Source organism: Myotis daubentonii, chromosome 14 (genome assembly GCF_963259705.1).
Source record: "Myotis daubentonii chromosome 14, mMyoDau2.1, whole genome shotgun sequence".
Lineage (NCBI taxonomy): Eukaryota > Metazoa > Chordata > Mammalia > Chiroptera > Vespertilionidae > Myotis > Myotis daubentonii.
Genome location: NC_081853.1, coordinates 5991132 through 6006037, shown reverse-complemented (window position 1 = coordinate 6006037; position 14906 = coordinate 5991132). Strand labels below are relative to the sequence as shown.

At 47.2% G+C, this 14906-nt stretch overlaps 1 protein-coding gene across 1 annotated transcript; it reads right to left on the bottom strand.

The window, feature by feature from the left end:
- Window positions 1-235: 235 nt before the first annotated feature.
- On the bottom strand, window positions 236-1804 carry LOC132215352 (tripartite motif-containing protein 60-like). The gene has a single exon (XM_059663414.1). It carries the CDS (start codon window positions 1571-1573, stop codon window positions 236-238), a length of 1338 nt encoding a protein of 445 aa, XP_059519397.1. The 5' UTR covers window positions 1574-1804.
- Window positions 1805-14906: the final 13102 nt, after the last annotated feature.

Here is a 14906-nt window from a genome sequence, read left to right as displayed (position 1 = left end):
AGTTCCATGATTTTCCTGGATGTAATCCCCACTGGTTTTCAAAGCAAAATATTTTGGCAGCTTGTCTCTGTAGAGCAGAACCCAGGATTTGGGGGTGCTTGATGTGGGGCACGAACCCTTGCTTCTTCTTCTTCTTCTTCTTCTTTTTTTTTTGTACTTGGGCCTTTTATTACAAGCACTCTCTATTAACACAGGAAGAGAGTAGAATGCATCAAACAGATTACACGGCAGTTCATCATTCATCTTTGACTATATGCATTGCAAGTGATTTTGTAAAAAGTCCTATGCAGAAATAGGGCAGAAGTTTTACTGTAAACCTTTCACTGAAAGTATACAAATGTGATCTAGTTCTCAAATTATAAAATGAAACTTCTCCCAACTCATAGTCCAGAAAAATGCCTATCCGTTCCCAGTTGCCTGGATCCCATGTGTCAGATGTATTTTTCCAGAAGTGAAGCTGCCAGCAGCCATTTCTTGGGAATGGTGGCATAGGAGCATTCTTGGGGAAAGATTCCTTACACACGCCTAAGGACCATGCCCCTGTGCCTCTTACTTCTACCTGCCAAAAATGCCTGCCAGTATCAAATCCCTTAGAACTCAGGACAGCTGGGTAAGAAGTACGTGCCTGAAGATTATGAAGACCAAATGATGTCCTATAGGTCACACTTTTTCTATCTCTTGAGATAATGAGACTTGGATGGGCTGTTTCAGGATCCAGTGTCAAATCTACCTGAAACGTGTGGATCATTTTATGCAGGCCCAAATAATGTGGGGGGAGAGAGCAACTCTTCTCCTTTAATTCATATAAAAAGGTGGCCGGGGTCTCTAGGTTATCATACCTGTTGTGGATACTTTCAATACCAGTGAGTAAATCCACGTGTGTCTGCAAACACTTACTGATAATATCACTAAGCTGACTGTTCAATATGGAGCTGTGGTTTGATATTTGGTTTTTCTCTTCCATTAATTTTTCTTCAACAGTTGTTGTTTCAGTTAGCAAATTGCTAAGCATTGCATTCTGTTCCTTTTCCAAAAAATGTTTAAGTTGTTTAACTTCAGAGTGCAATTCATCCTTTTGATGTTCGATTCTCTGTCTCAATTCAAAACATTTCGACACTTGCATTTCTGACCAATTTTCAGTATCTTTAATCTGCTCGGTCAAGGACTCAATATAGCTCTTGAGCTTCCTCCTGTGAGTAGCTGCAGCTTCTTCAATGGGCATCAGGGGGTGATCCCCATGATCAGAGGAGACACTGCACTGGGCGCACAACAGCTGCAGGTCCTTCTCACAGAACAGGGACAGACCCTCATGGTGCTTCTTACACAGGGGTTCCTCTTGCCTTTTCCTCTTTCCCCTCATGCTGGGAATCTGCTGAACAATCTCAGTCATGTGACACAATTGGGCGTTCCTCTTCAAGCTCCTGTCAGGGCAGTGGTGGAGGCAGACAGGGCAGGGAAAGGTGCCCTGTAGACCTTGCCAGCGCTGGTGGATGCAGGAGGAACAGAAGTTGTGCCCACACTCAGTGGTCACTGGGTCTCTCAGGTAATCCAGGCAGATGGGACAGCTGGCCATTGTGCAGTGAGGGTGTCTGTCCCAAGATAGTCTCGTCAGTCCGTGTGATCCTCCAGGAGTGAGGAAAAGTGAGAAGCTGAGGTCTGCTCAGGCTTCCCTCCCTGTGGAAGCCACTAGGAGTTTCCAAGAAGAGTTCCAGCCACCAGCTGTAGTCCAGTCTTCTTGTCGCCCTCTCCTGTATTTAACACCACTTTGCACAAGGGATGTAGAGTGCTCCTGGTCAAAAACCAAGCGCAATCCAAGTCATATGTCGTTTCTAGAGCCTGCTCCTTTGAGTGAGTCCCTGAAGTGTGTCTCCAAGAAGAGTCTCCGAAGCCAGTCTCCTACCCGTTAAATGCTTAGTAATGTGAGCCTGGCCTATATATACCACTAGGAGGATTAATCTCTTTAAGACCTCACCCACCAAAGGCTCCTCCTTGGAGGTGGGACTTGTGGGAAAGGGTGGTACTAGGATGATCTTGAGAAGTATGGTTGATGGGATCTCCTCTTATTCCTGCAGGCAAAGAGGGACTGACCTTGTTAATATGCATAATCTAATTTGTACCTTTATAATCCTCCCTTGAATACTTCAACACCCTTTAATCCCATTTGGCTGAGGAGCAAACTAAAATGAACAGTAAAATCTTGCCGTAGCTTAAGGGATCAACCCTTGCTCCTTGGTGACAAGTTCTGTGTTTCTGAGGTCCCTCCCAATTGTGGATTGCCCCACGTGGAGCAAGAGCGTATCTCTGCCTCTCCTGGCTGTCTCAATGTGGTTCTTTTATCCCATGTTGTAGATTTACTGTTCATCTAGTTTTCAGCTCTCTTTCCAAGAACATTACTCCGTATGCAGCTGCAGATGTGCTGTGTTCGTGGGAGGAGGTGAGTTCAGGCTTTTCCTGCACTGTCATCTTGAATCCCTTTGCCTCTTTACATGACAATTTGTATGTAATTTTTTTAGCACCTCCATGATATAGATCTGGGATTGGCAAACTTTTTCTGTAGGGACCATATTATAAATATGTTAGGCTTTGAGAACCATACAATCCCTGTTACAAAAACTCAACTCTGCTTCTGTAGAGGAAAAACAGTCCTAGATGATACAGAAATGAACGGGAATGGCTTCATCCCAACAAACTTTATGGCACAGGCCAGACTTGCCAACCCTGGATGCAGATGATCATTCCCATTTATTGTCTTTTTATCTACAGAGGCAAGCCTTCAATGCAACTCTGTCTGTGCCAGAGCCCGCCCTCTTAAACACGCCATTATATTACCTGCAATCAGGCTTCAGGAAGGTAGCATAGGCAGAGGGTTAATGGCTGGCTGGGAAGGAAAAACTGAGTGTGAGAAGGGAGACCAGATGGCAAAAACCCAAAGACAATCCATAAATATCTAAAATTAGGGTGGAAAGGCAGCAATGGCAGGGAGAGGATGGGTAGAGGGTCACTGTAGGAATAGATTGCAGATGAGTTTGTAACTGATTGATACACGACAGGGCACTCAATCTGGGGATGCACATATAAGGTTGCCCAAGCATTATGTAACCCAGCTCCTGGTGGGGTGTGCATAACCTATGGTACTGAAAAGAGAAAAGTCCAAGGTGAGGCAGCCTGCCTTGGGAACCATACAGCTGCCCCACCCCAAGGATGAGAGACACAAGGGTTTGGCCGTCAGTGAAAACCCCCTGAGTAAACAGCCCCTTTCCAGAGCCATGGCAGTGAGTCAGGTACCGGCCGCCTTCTGACTGGGATGGTGCTGACCCTGCACTTAATCAGCGATGTAACTTGGGTAGCCATTCAGCGCGGTTGTCCACAGTTGTGCCCTGTAAACTCATACCCAGCTCGCAGCTGCAGGTTTCCTGCAGAACCTAAACATTTGTTTTGCATGTTTTCAGATTAGTGCTTATGCTTTTGTTGGCCCTGTTACCTATCTCTGATGCACAAGCTTTTTCTGATGTTCTGATCAAAAGAAATCCATTCTTTTCCCAGTTTCCTGCCCTTTGTACCTATGTTATAGCACTAGAGTCATTCTTTTTTAAGAAAAAAAAAATATATATATATATATATTTTACTGATTTTTTACAGAGAGGAAGGTAGAGGGATAGAGAGTTAGAAACATCCATGAGAGAGAAACATCCATCAGCTGTCTCCTGCACACCCCCTACTAGGGATGTGCCCGCAACCAAGGTACATGCCCTTGACTGGAATCGAACCTGGGACTCTTCAGTCCACAGGCCGACACTGGCCACTGAGCCTAACTGGTCAGGGCTAGAGTCGCTCTTAAATATAAATATTTTTATGCACATAGTTGTCTCCAAAATTTGATTGCAGGCAAGTTGAGGGTGTAAGTCAATGTCTCCGTTTTTCTTCCAGCCTATGGGTTAGCGAAAGTGGGTCTGCTGGCTGAATCCAACATCCGGTCAAAAGGCCCAGGAGTCTCATGAGGACCAGGGAGTGGACCATAAGCACATTCAGAACCACAGCAGCGGAGGCAGTGGTGCTTCCAGCTTCCCGGCACATTTCTATGCCAGAGAACATGCATTCAGGGGTACTTTTTTTTTTTCTGTTGATAAAAGAAATATTGGGTAGCAGGTGTTTGTTAATTTTAATGTATACATTTAAAAAGGTGTCAGCTGCTAAGTGAAATAAGCCAGTCAATGAAGGAAAAATACCACATGATCTCACTCATTCATGGACAATAGAGACCATTATAAACTTTTGAACAATAATAGATACAGAGGCAGAGCTGCCTCAAACAGATTGTCAAACTGCAGCGGGAAGGCCGGGGAGGGTTGGGGGGCAGGAGGTAGGGGGGTAAGAGATCAACTAAAGGACTTGTATGCATGCATATAAGCATAACCAATGGACATAAGACACTGGGGGATAGGGGAGGCTAGGGGACTGTCTAGGGCGGGGGGATAAAATGGACACATATGTAATACCCTTTGTAATACTTTAAGCAATAAAAAAAAATAAAAATAAAAATAAAAAGGTGTCAGCTGCTTAAAGAATATAGAAAATCAGGATGCTGCAGAGGTGGAGCTGACATGATTGCTCTCACGTGCGAACTGAAACCGCCAGCCACTTGAGTTTCCAGTCCCAGACAGCGGACAATGACGGCAAAGGCCGGTAAGTCAGGCACGACCACCTGGACTCTGCGGTTCTTGGTGTGGGATCTTCCGACAACAACCCTTGACATGTGGTTTGTTTATTTGGGAAGTAAATCCCAGCTTCTGAGGAGATCTCATTCAATCCTCACTACAGCTCCTTCATAGTGGGTGGGAGGAAACAGCCCTAGGGAGGAAAACTAACTTGGTCAAGGTCATGCAACTAACTTGGTCAAGATCGTCAACAAAGAGTGGCTGTTGTTAATATTCGGAGATTGAGAATGCTGTAATAATAGCAACAATCCAGTCCTGTCTTGGTAGAGCACGTCAAGGTGCTTTCTCAGACGCTGGCTTATCTCGCTGCATTCACGAGAGGAAGCTGTGGAGTTGATTGCAATCCCAGGGCCCTTGTCTGAGTCTCTTCCCCACGGGCTCCCCACCTCCTTGGAGGCCTCAGGGACCAGTATGCGGTGCCAACTGGCAGTTCGGCTCCCTTCTGGGTGTGGCTGCTTGTGTTTAATTCCCAGAAAACATTGCAGGAGGTTAAAGTATCTGTTTGCAGAAGTTTGGAAAATCTCACTGTTGCTAAGGTAAACACCAAACCTTCATGCGTGTTCCAGTCTCCCTCTTGCAGGATGGAGTTAGCAAACAGTCCACGTAACCACTGCCATTCTCTGGAGAGAAGGAAGATTCAGAGGGGCCACGAGGTCTGGAGAAACAGCCGCTACAGGATTAAGACTTTGAAAATCAGCCTCTGGTGTTACACTGACATCTATGCGTTTTCCTCAGGGGTTAAAGGGGAACAGAACCAGGTTTTACAGAACCTTACACAGGACAGTTTGCTGACTGGTACATGAGGGCCCTGTGTCCTTCCTCTCACTTTGGGAAGACTACTGGTAGAAATGAGTGCATCACAGAGAAAGCGCCAGAAATCTTCACTGTCCACAGTTGTCCCCTTAACCGACAGACATGTGAGTTTCTCCAGGCAGGAGACAGCACGGCCGGACGGTGAATGGCTCACTGTGGAGTCAGTTCTTTTTGTCACTAGTCCCCAGTGCACTGAGGTACACACAGTTTTAAATGCACACAAAACCATCGGGATAATTAGGTCATCACTTTTGTATATTTGACCAGTTTTTTTCTGATGCTCTTATGATGAACATGAATGTGAGACATAATTAATTGCCAGGTCTAGATTATTGGACTGTCAGAATCTAATAATAATAAAAATATTCCTCTTGGGTTTCTTCCTGATATAAAAATCAACCCCAAAGGGGTGAGAACAGAAGAGTGCAAGAAGGCTGCGATCGGAAACGTATCAAATAACGTGTGTTTCCCACGGCACTGCCGGCGGCCTTGGCTCGTTAAGGCTGCATCCAGATGCACACTGCACACCATCCTCGGCCGATCCATGCTGGCTATTCTTTGAGTTACTCTCCCGGTTATCTGTTGCTGCTTAATAAGACCCGGCAGCCTCAGCAGCTAGACAAGAGCCACTGTACTTGCTCCCAAATTGCAGCTGGGGTTGCTGACTGAGGCTGGAGATTCCACTCTAGGATGGCCTCAGTCACCAGCTGGCAGGTAGGTGTGGCTGCCGCTGGGAGGCTGACGGGCCCCTGGCTGGGGCCTGGGTTCTCTTCCACATGTGCTTGTCCACGTGATGAGGTTGGACGTCTCTCAGCATGGCGGTGTAGGGTAGCCCGATCGCACATGAGAGCAGGCGCAAAAGCAGAATCCACAGACACACCAGCATCCCTGCCTGGTCCTGCTGGTCACAGAGCTGGCCCCGCTTCAGGGGGGTGGGCTACAGGTGAGCATAAATGCCCGAGGGTCACTCACTAGGGCCAGGACAGTCTGCCGCACCACTCCGTGTGCTATGCTTAGGACACCTTATCGCTTCCCTTTTGGGAAATAGTTTTGTGTGCAAAGACGTGAAGTCGAGGCCATGCCACAGGGACCTGGGACGGGTGTGCCCCCGTGCTTGCAGGCTGGGGCAGGGTGCGAGTCCACAAGAGGTGTGGGATGGGACATTGGCAAGATGCTGAACTGGCACTGGGTGACAAACTGTTTCTAAAAATCATAGCACTATGGAGAACGTAGGGTAGTCAAGCTTCTAAAAATCATAGCACTACCTGTTCACTTGCATAAAATGCCAGGGACAACATGAGCCCTAGTAACAGTTGCAATGAATGCTTAATTTCCCCTTATGCTTTCACAGGGGCAAGCCATGGAGACTTTAGACATTCCATGTCACTGGAAGAATTGTGGAAACGAGTAAAATTTCAGCATACTCTTGCCATTTTACATGTCCACAGGTCCTTTCTTCCAGCTGGGGAACAAATGGAACCCAGGGATGGAGAAAACCCTTTTATTAAAATTCAGACTTAAGTATTGCTGAATATACTGCCGTCAGACATAGTTATCCTTGCCAGCATCATTAAAATTTGATGTTGTTACTTAACTCTCTGTAAATGGATCACAGTTAGGTCACTACCCTCGCTAATGGGCTTGTACCGCAGGACTTGGAAGTTCATATCCTAGAGCAGTACACCCGCTGATCACAGTTTCAGGGCCGGCGAGCTCCACGATCACTCCCATAATTAAGCGTTCCCGGGGACCACAGGCTTCTCAGAAGCGCTATTTCCTAATTTATGATGCCGTGTTAGGGAGGCGCTGTAGCATCGAGGAAGACTGCTAAGCACGGTCACCTGCATCAGGACAAAATGAGGGTGCCAACTACTGCAACTCTGCCACACACTGTGACGTTATCACCATCATCATCCCTGTTTTTTCAAAAGAAAAACATTGAAATATAAAGGAAGTAAGTGTGTAAATTGGCAGAGCCAGGAGTCAAAGCTGTGCGGCTTTATTTGCAGGTCGAGTGCCTACCTGCTGTAGGACCATCCGCAACTGCACGGCCTTCTGGTGGCCACTTCTCAAGTGCGGTCCCTGGAGCAGGACTTGTGCAAACACAGAATGGAGACTTCACTCCAGATCTGTTGAATCAGAAACTAAGCAGGGGAGGGGAGGGAAGGGGAAGGGAGGGGAGGGGAGGGGAGGCTTGGGGTGCTGCCCTGACGGGTGCTCTCTCCCTCCTGGTAATTCTGATGCAGGTTCAAGTGTGAGAATCACTTGTTTGGACTTTCACTTCAAGAACAATGCTATAAATCACAGGGTTCACTGATGAATGATCAAGAGCCATGGGTTTCTCAAGGCACCTACTTGCAGAGATCAAGGCACTTCAGAGAAGGGATCCACATCCAGCAAACATGCAGCCACAGCTTCCCTTAACGATCACGCCTTCACATTTCGCTGGACCTGAATTTGCTCTGCATCCCAACTCTCCAGTGGGTCCTATGCTTCCATTTCCTCGTATTAAAAAGTAGATACTGATGCTTGCTTTCGTCCCTTCAGAAATAGTCCAAGAATTAATGGCCTGTATTAAACTCTTTTAGTTCCTGGAAAAAGGGCAATATACAAGCAGTATATTAATATTTTAAGCAGGTTAACTTTTTCTATTTGTCTTTTTGGATGATCAGACATATTGCCTTTTTCCAAAATGATTATTTTATTTTAAAAAATTGTCTTCTTTAAAGGCCTTGCCCAGACAGAAGCCTGTCTTTGTAAGAGCTGAAGCTTTAAGATGGCTGGTTTGGCCTGTGGTAAGAGGCACTGCAGTGCCGAGCAGGAGTGCGGGGTGAGAGATAGTAATGCCAAGTTTAAGCTCTCAATGTTACTTTCAGCCATGCAAATTTGGTGGCCTCTTCCTGCTTCTTGGCTTCAGTTTATTAAATTATAAAAGGTGACATTACAGCACAGAGTCACACATGACAGGCCCTGGCTTCACAGAGCTGGGTGTGAGTCCTGACCTGCTGTTCACCAGCTGTGTGACCTCAGGGTAGTTAGTTACCCTCTCTGACCTTCCATCTCCTTGTATGTAATGAGGTAGTGATAGGATTAAATGAGGTATTAAAGCTAACGTGCCTGGCACTTCCCAGTAAGTGCTGGCTATTGTCATTATTCACAAACATTCAGGGTAGTCAGGATGATTCCAAAGAGGCCTTGCTGGTTTGGATTTTTAGGACATGACTTCCGGAAGTTTCTCCCAGAACTTCCAGTTGTTTTCTTTCCTAAGAGCTCAACATTCATCCTTATTCATGATTGAGCACCTACTATGTGCCAGGACCATTGGCAGCACTAGGGCTCCACTGAGCATAGATATAACTCCTCGTCCTTCAGGAGTTCACATGCTGAGGGCTGGCCTGTCTTGAGCGGTTCTAGGTGCATGGAAGTTCTCAACACATCTTTGTCCCATTGAATGGAATCCCCTTCTGGACTGAAAAGCCTTCAGCACCGACAGGAAGCTGTTTTTCTTAGCCTCACCTGTTCAGATACATTTCCCCTGGGGAGTGCTCTGCGCGGTTACTTTTGTGAAGGGACGGCTCACCTGGCAGCACGTGTAGAGAACCGTGGGAAGGAGGTGGGTGTCTCCACTTCATCTCGCCTGAGGGACTGAGGGGAGACTTGACAAATTGGGTGGGTGGGAAGGCGGCACCGCAGCTTGATTAACAGGAAGCAAAGGACATTTTGAAAGCCACCTGCTTAGCTGTCAATCGCTGTTTGCTGGCTAAGGGAAAAGGGGTGGAGACCACGCCTCCTGTGTGCCTGGGGGCATCGCTCCAGGGGGAGGTCTGCGGAACTGAGTGCCACTGCTCCCACCTTCGGGGAGGAGGTGTGTGAAACCCTTTTGGATCCAGACAGCAAGCCTTCCTCCTGGCACTTGGTCTCCCCGGCCTCAGGCCAGCAGTGCCAGCAAGCGTCTGAGGCAGGATGAGTGTACGCCTTCCTCTTCTTACAGCATAAATGAAACATCACACAGGCGTCGGCTGGAACAGTGACAGGAATGAAGGGAGCTCCAGTGCATTAATGCAGCATGGCCAATGGGTCCCAGGGCAGCGAGAGCACCAGCAGGTCAGAGCCCTGGAGGTATCAGCCAGGCCACAAGCAGGTGGGGCCGGAGAGCCGTGGGCCTGGCCCCTATCCCACAGCACCTCAGCCCACTCGGGTCTGGAGTCAGGCCCGAGAGCCTTATCAGCCGCTCACAGCCGCACTGCTGTGCCCGGAACAGGCCAGAACGCTCAGGACCACAGGCCAGGCTGGCCCTGTGAGGGAAGCCGTGCCCAGGCAGAGCGGAGGCTGAGCCAGGGCACTTGTCCACCTGGAAGGGTGTGCAGTTACGATGAGGCCTGCTGGCAAGGTAAGGTCAACTCCAGATTGCTGGGCCAAACTGGAGCCCAGTTCAGTGTCCAAGGAGACATCGGGCTCTGGTGTCTGTACTACTTTCCCAGCGCAGCCATAACAAGTGATCACAGCCTGGCTGGATGGCTGCAGAGTTCTAATCCCTCCCAGCCTGGAAGGTGGAGGTATGAGATGGAGGTGTGGTGGGGCTGCTTCCTTCCAGGCCTGAGGGCAGCTCTGGTGGCAGTCAGCAGTCCGTGGTGCTCTCGGCTTGTAGCTGCATCACCCCAGTCTCGGCCACCACCTGCACATCACCTTCTCCTCTTTGGAGAAGGACACTGTCATTGGGTTAGGGCAGTGGTTGGCAAACTGCGGCTCGCGAGCCACATGCGGCTCTTTGGCTCCTTGAGTGTGGCTCTTCCACAAAATACCAACTTCTGTGCATGGGCCATGAAATTTCAATCGCACTGTACATGCGTGCCTGCACATGGTATTTTGTGGAAGAGCCACACTCAAGGGGCCAAAGAGCCGCATGTGGCTCATGAGCCGCAGTTTGCTGACCACTGGATTAGGGCCACCCCAAATTCAGGATGGTTTCATCTGGAGATTCTCAATTACATCCACCTTTACAAGCCTGCGGGTTAGGTCCTATCTTTTTTTAGGGTCACTGTTGAACCCGTACAGTAGATATAAAGTAAAAAACTTGGATTTTAATCCCAACTAATAATAGGATAACAGCTACACTTTAAGTTTTACCATTTGTCAGGCACTCAGTCATGATCACCAAACATTTGTGGAACTTCTACTATATGCCAGGTTCCAGTCTAGATTCTGGGGCTTTTAGTAATAAACTAAACTTGTGTATATCTCGTTCTCACGAAGTCCACACTCTAAAAGGGGAGAGGGTGGATACAGACAGACAATGAACTGAAGGGCCTGGTGTGGGAGGTGCTGAGCACTACAGAGACTGTGGATTAGGGGAGGTGGTGAGAAAGTGCTGGGTGCAGGGAGGGCTGCAATGTTACATAGGATGGTCCAGGACAGCCTCAGTGAAAACTCTCATGGGAGCAAGGTCTCTAAGGAGGGGAGGCAATGAGCCTGGGAGCCACCTGGAGAAAACGTCTCCCAGGTGGAAGGCAGGGCAAGAACGAAGGATCCTAGGCTGGATGTGAGTAGCGAGTCCAGCAAGGCAGAAGGGGAGCAGGAGGGGAACAGAGAAGCAGCAGAGGTCAGAGAGCTAACAGAGGCCAGGCCCTGTGCACACGGCTGGCTGTGCTTTGGCATTTGCTCAGAGTGGAAGGAGGAGCCATTGGGATTGTGAGAGGAGGTGTGAAGAGACTGCAAGGTCACTTCTGTGTCTGTATTGAACATAGGGTCATGGGAAGGCAAGGGCAGGCCAGGGAGACCACGGGTACTGCTGTGCCTACTAGTATGTAGGCTGGTCACTCAGCCTCCAGCTCCAGGATGCTGGGCTCACACTGGATGAGGTTTCACATGTATTGTGGAGCTGTAACTACTAGAATATGCTGATGGTTGGATCTGAGGCATGATGGAAAGGAGTCAAGGATACTGCCAAGGTCCTGGGCCTGAAAACTGGAAGCATGTACTGAGATGGGCTAGTAATAATTACTTCACATGCATTCAACAGCCCACTGCTCAGCCCTGCAAGGCTCATAATAGTATTGTACCCATTTTCTAGATGAACTAGAGGCCCAATGCATGAAGATTCGTCCAAGAATGGGCCTTCCTTCCCCTGGCTGCCAGCACCACCTTTGCTCCAGCTCAGAGCCGCCTTTCCGCCTTCCCACGCTGCCCAGAGGCCCAGAGCAGCTGGGGCGGTGTGGCAACAACCCAAGAGTCCTGCCCCGCCCCCAGCCGCTCAGTGCCTGCATATGCAAATTAATCCACCATCTTTGTTGGGTTAATTTGCATACTCACGCCTGATTGGCTGGTGGACGGCACAAAGTTATGGTCAATTTGCATCTTTCTCTTTTATTAGTGTAGATAAACTGAATCTTTCAAAATTTAAGTGAACTGTCTAAGATCATGTAACTAGTAAGTGCTTCAAATGGGATTTAGATCCAGGTCTCTGATATTTATAATCCCAGACTCCCAACTCCCAGAGCCTCAGTTTTTGCCTCTCTAAAAGGAATATTATCTTATTATTATGCCTTATTATCTTATTATGTGCCTTATCTATACCCACAGGGTTGTAACTATTATATGAGAATGAAAATAAAAATGCTTTATAAATTACAATGTACTGCACGATTGTGTACAATATCTATAATTATGTAATAAAATACCCCAAACTTTGTGATGTAAATTAACAATGATATATTATTCCCTCTCATGGTTCTAGAGGCTGACTGGGCTTGACATGGTGGTTCTGGCTTGGGTCTCATACAATGTGGGTCAGATAGTGCGGGGCTGGGGTCATCCAAAGACTTCCTCATTCTCATGCCTGGTTGGTGATGCTGGCTGTTGGTTGGGACGTCAGCTGGGAATGTTGTCTGGAACACCTACGCATGGTCTCTCCATGGCCTGGGCTTCCTCACAGCATGGCGGCTGGGCTCTAAGAGCAAGCATCCCTAAGAGGGAGAACCAGGGAGAAGCTCTTCTGTTTCCTGGAAAGTCATGTAGAATCACTTCTGCCACACTCTTTGGACCGAGAGAATCACAGAGTTCCACCAGATTCAAAGGAAGGGGGTAGACACCACTGCTTAATGGGAGAGTAGAAAGTCACATGTGAGTCACATGTCAGGAAAAGCATCGGGGTGAGAGACAGTTATGGCCATCTTTGGAAAATACAGGCCACAGCAAAGTAGAAGATATTATTCCAAGGGACGTTCAATCAAGGAAAGAAGGCCTGACAGAGTTAGACAGACTGGGCCGCAGGTTTACGCAGGCAGAAGTGGAGAGACAGGCAGGGCAGGAGCTAGACACGGCCCCCGGGGGTGCAGCAGTAAGCAGACAGCTTCGCTTGGCCACACGATGATGGATGTCTGGGCCCAGATCAGAAAATTCTGCTCATTGTTATATTTTTTTCCTTTATGATTTGTTCCTAAACTTATAAAAAGATCTGTAGGTAACAATGTAGAAAACAAATGGAAGCTATAGGGAAATATAACAGGAAAACAGTTACCCACCATCCCTGCACACAACCAGAGGAAGGAAAACGTGCTGAGGCTGGGTCCGGTAGTCTGCCTGCGGGGGCCCAGTGCAGAACACAAGGGCTTTGCGTTTAGGAATCTCGCAACCTGGGTTTAAATTCTCTTAAAGCTGGATAATCTTGGGCAAGTTTCTTCACCTCTCTGTCCTCAATTTCCAGGATAGAAAATGGTGGTAATTATAAAATAATCCTATAAGGTTTCCCAGGGGCTGGAAATAGTAAGTTCTCAATGCATGTGAGCTTGCAAAATCACCATTAAGTAGATATATGGTGTGTTGTTTTGTTTTTGTTTTTTTTAACAAAAATGGCATTATTTACAAAAAAAGCATACATTTTACATATTTTTTTCACATGATTTCATCTTCAACACTTTTCTGTATGACTTTAGAAAGGGACTCCTATATCATTCTTCATGAGATGCATACCTTCCCACCGCAGGCATGAACTACAATTTGTTTCTTAGCTTCTAGTAGTTGGATATTTAGCTTTTTTAAAAATTAATTTTCACCTATTATCTATCACACTGTGACAATCAACTTAAATACTTGCCGAATTATTTTCTTTCTGCTTGACACTTTTGTTCACCAAACAAATAAATATTGACACATTTCTAGATGTGGATATGATAGGCCCAAACTGTCCTATTTAAGTTTTGAAAAATATACTTTTTATTATGAAAAATTGCAAGCCAACGTAAAATTAGAACACCAATATATGGTTAGCAGCAATACTTAGCCTTTTAACATTTTGCCATATTTGCTTAACCTATGTTTTTATGTATTTGAAAATAAAACACATTTATAATGACATTTTGCCCTAATACTGCAGTGTGTCTCATAAAAATGAGGTCATTCTCCTATATAACCATCATTATCATACACAACAAAATTAAGTATAATTCCCTAATATCGTCTAACACACTGTATTTAAACATTTTCTAATTTTCCAAAATTATTTGTACATCTTTTACAGTTCAGTATATTTTCCAAATAAGGACCCAATTAAGAACCCACATGACCTTTGGTTGTTACAGACTCTTAAGGTCTTTGAATCTAAAGTATCATCTTTGTTTTTCCCTTTTGACCTTGACCTACTGAAGAGCCCAAACTGATTGATCTTGTCATCTTATGAGCATTAAAAATCCTGCCTCGGAAGGAAATTCCCCAAAGTGAAACTGTTGGACCAAAAGGCGATCCTGGCTGTCGGCAGCCCTGGTGTGAGCACCTAAGGGACCCCGGTACCTAGGCTGCTCCAAGCCAGGTCCTACCCACCACCGCTGGGGACGCCCCTCCCTCCCAGCAGGGGCTCAGGTGTCTGCCCTTCAGTACTAAGTTTCCTAAGGGTAAGGGGACCCTGCTAATTAGTCCAGAAGTGGCACTCTGGTTTAATGGAGAAAGTGTCCTGAAATCAAGCGTGAGATGCTTTGAGAGAGCTCGCTCTGCTCTGTATTCAGAGGTGAGCATCTTCCGGACACATTTCTGTCCCTGTTGGTGGAGAGGCTGAGAGCCCACCGGAACGTCACAGATGTGTTTTGAAATTCTGGTTCTGCCTGTTACTAGGGTAACTTGTCATCTTGGAAAAACCACTTGAGATTCCGTTCTATTTGGCACTCTGGTAGGTCAAGGAACTGCGTCCTTTCTGAGGGACCTGCCTGTCTTACCGGCTGCTGCGCGCAGATACCGCCTCGCGGCCACTCATGTAAGTGAGGATCGCCGGGGCAGGCAGGGCTTGCAGTTACCACAGATCCCCTGAGACCCGGTTCAGCAATGGAGGCCTGGGAATCTCCTTTCCTACCAGACATCGGAGTAAGATTGACTCTGGTGGTCCCGGGACCA

Coding starts and splice junctions, on each gene's coding strand:
- LOC132215352 (XM_059663414.1), bottom strand. CDS start 1,573: ATGGCCAGCTGTCCCATCTGCCTGGATTACCTGAGAGACCCAGTGACC.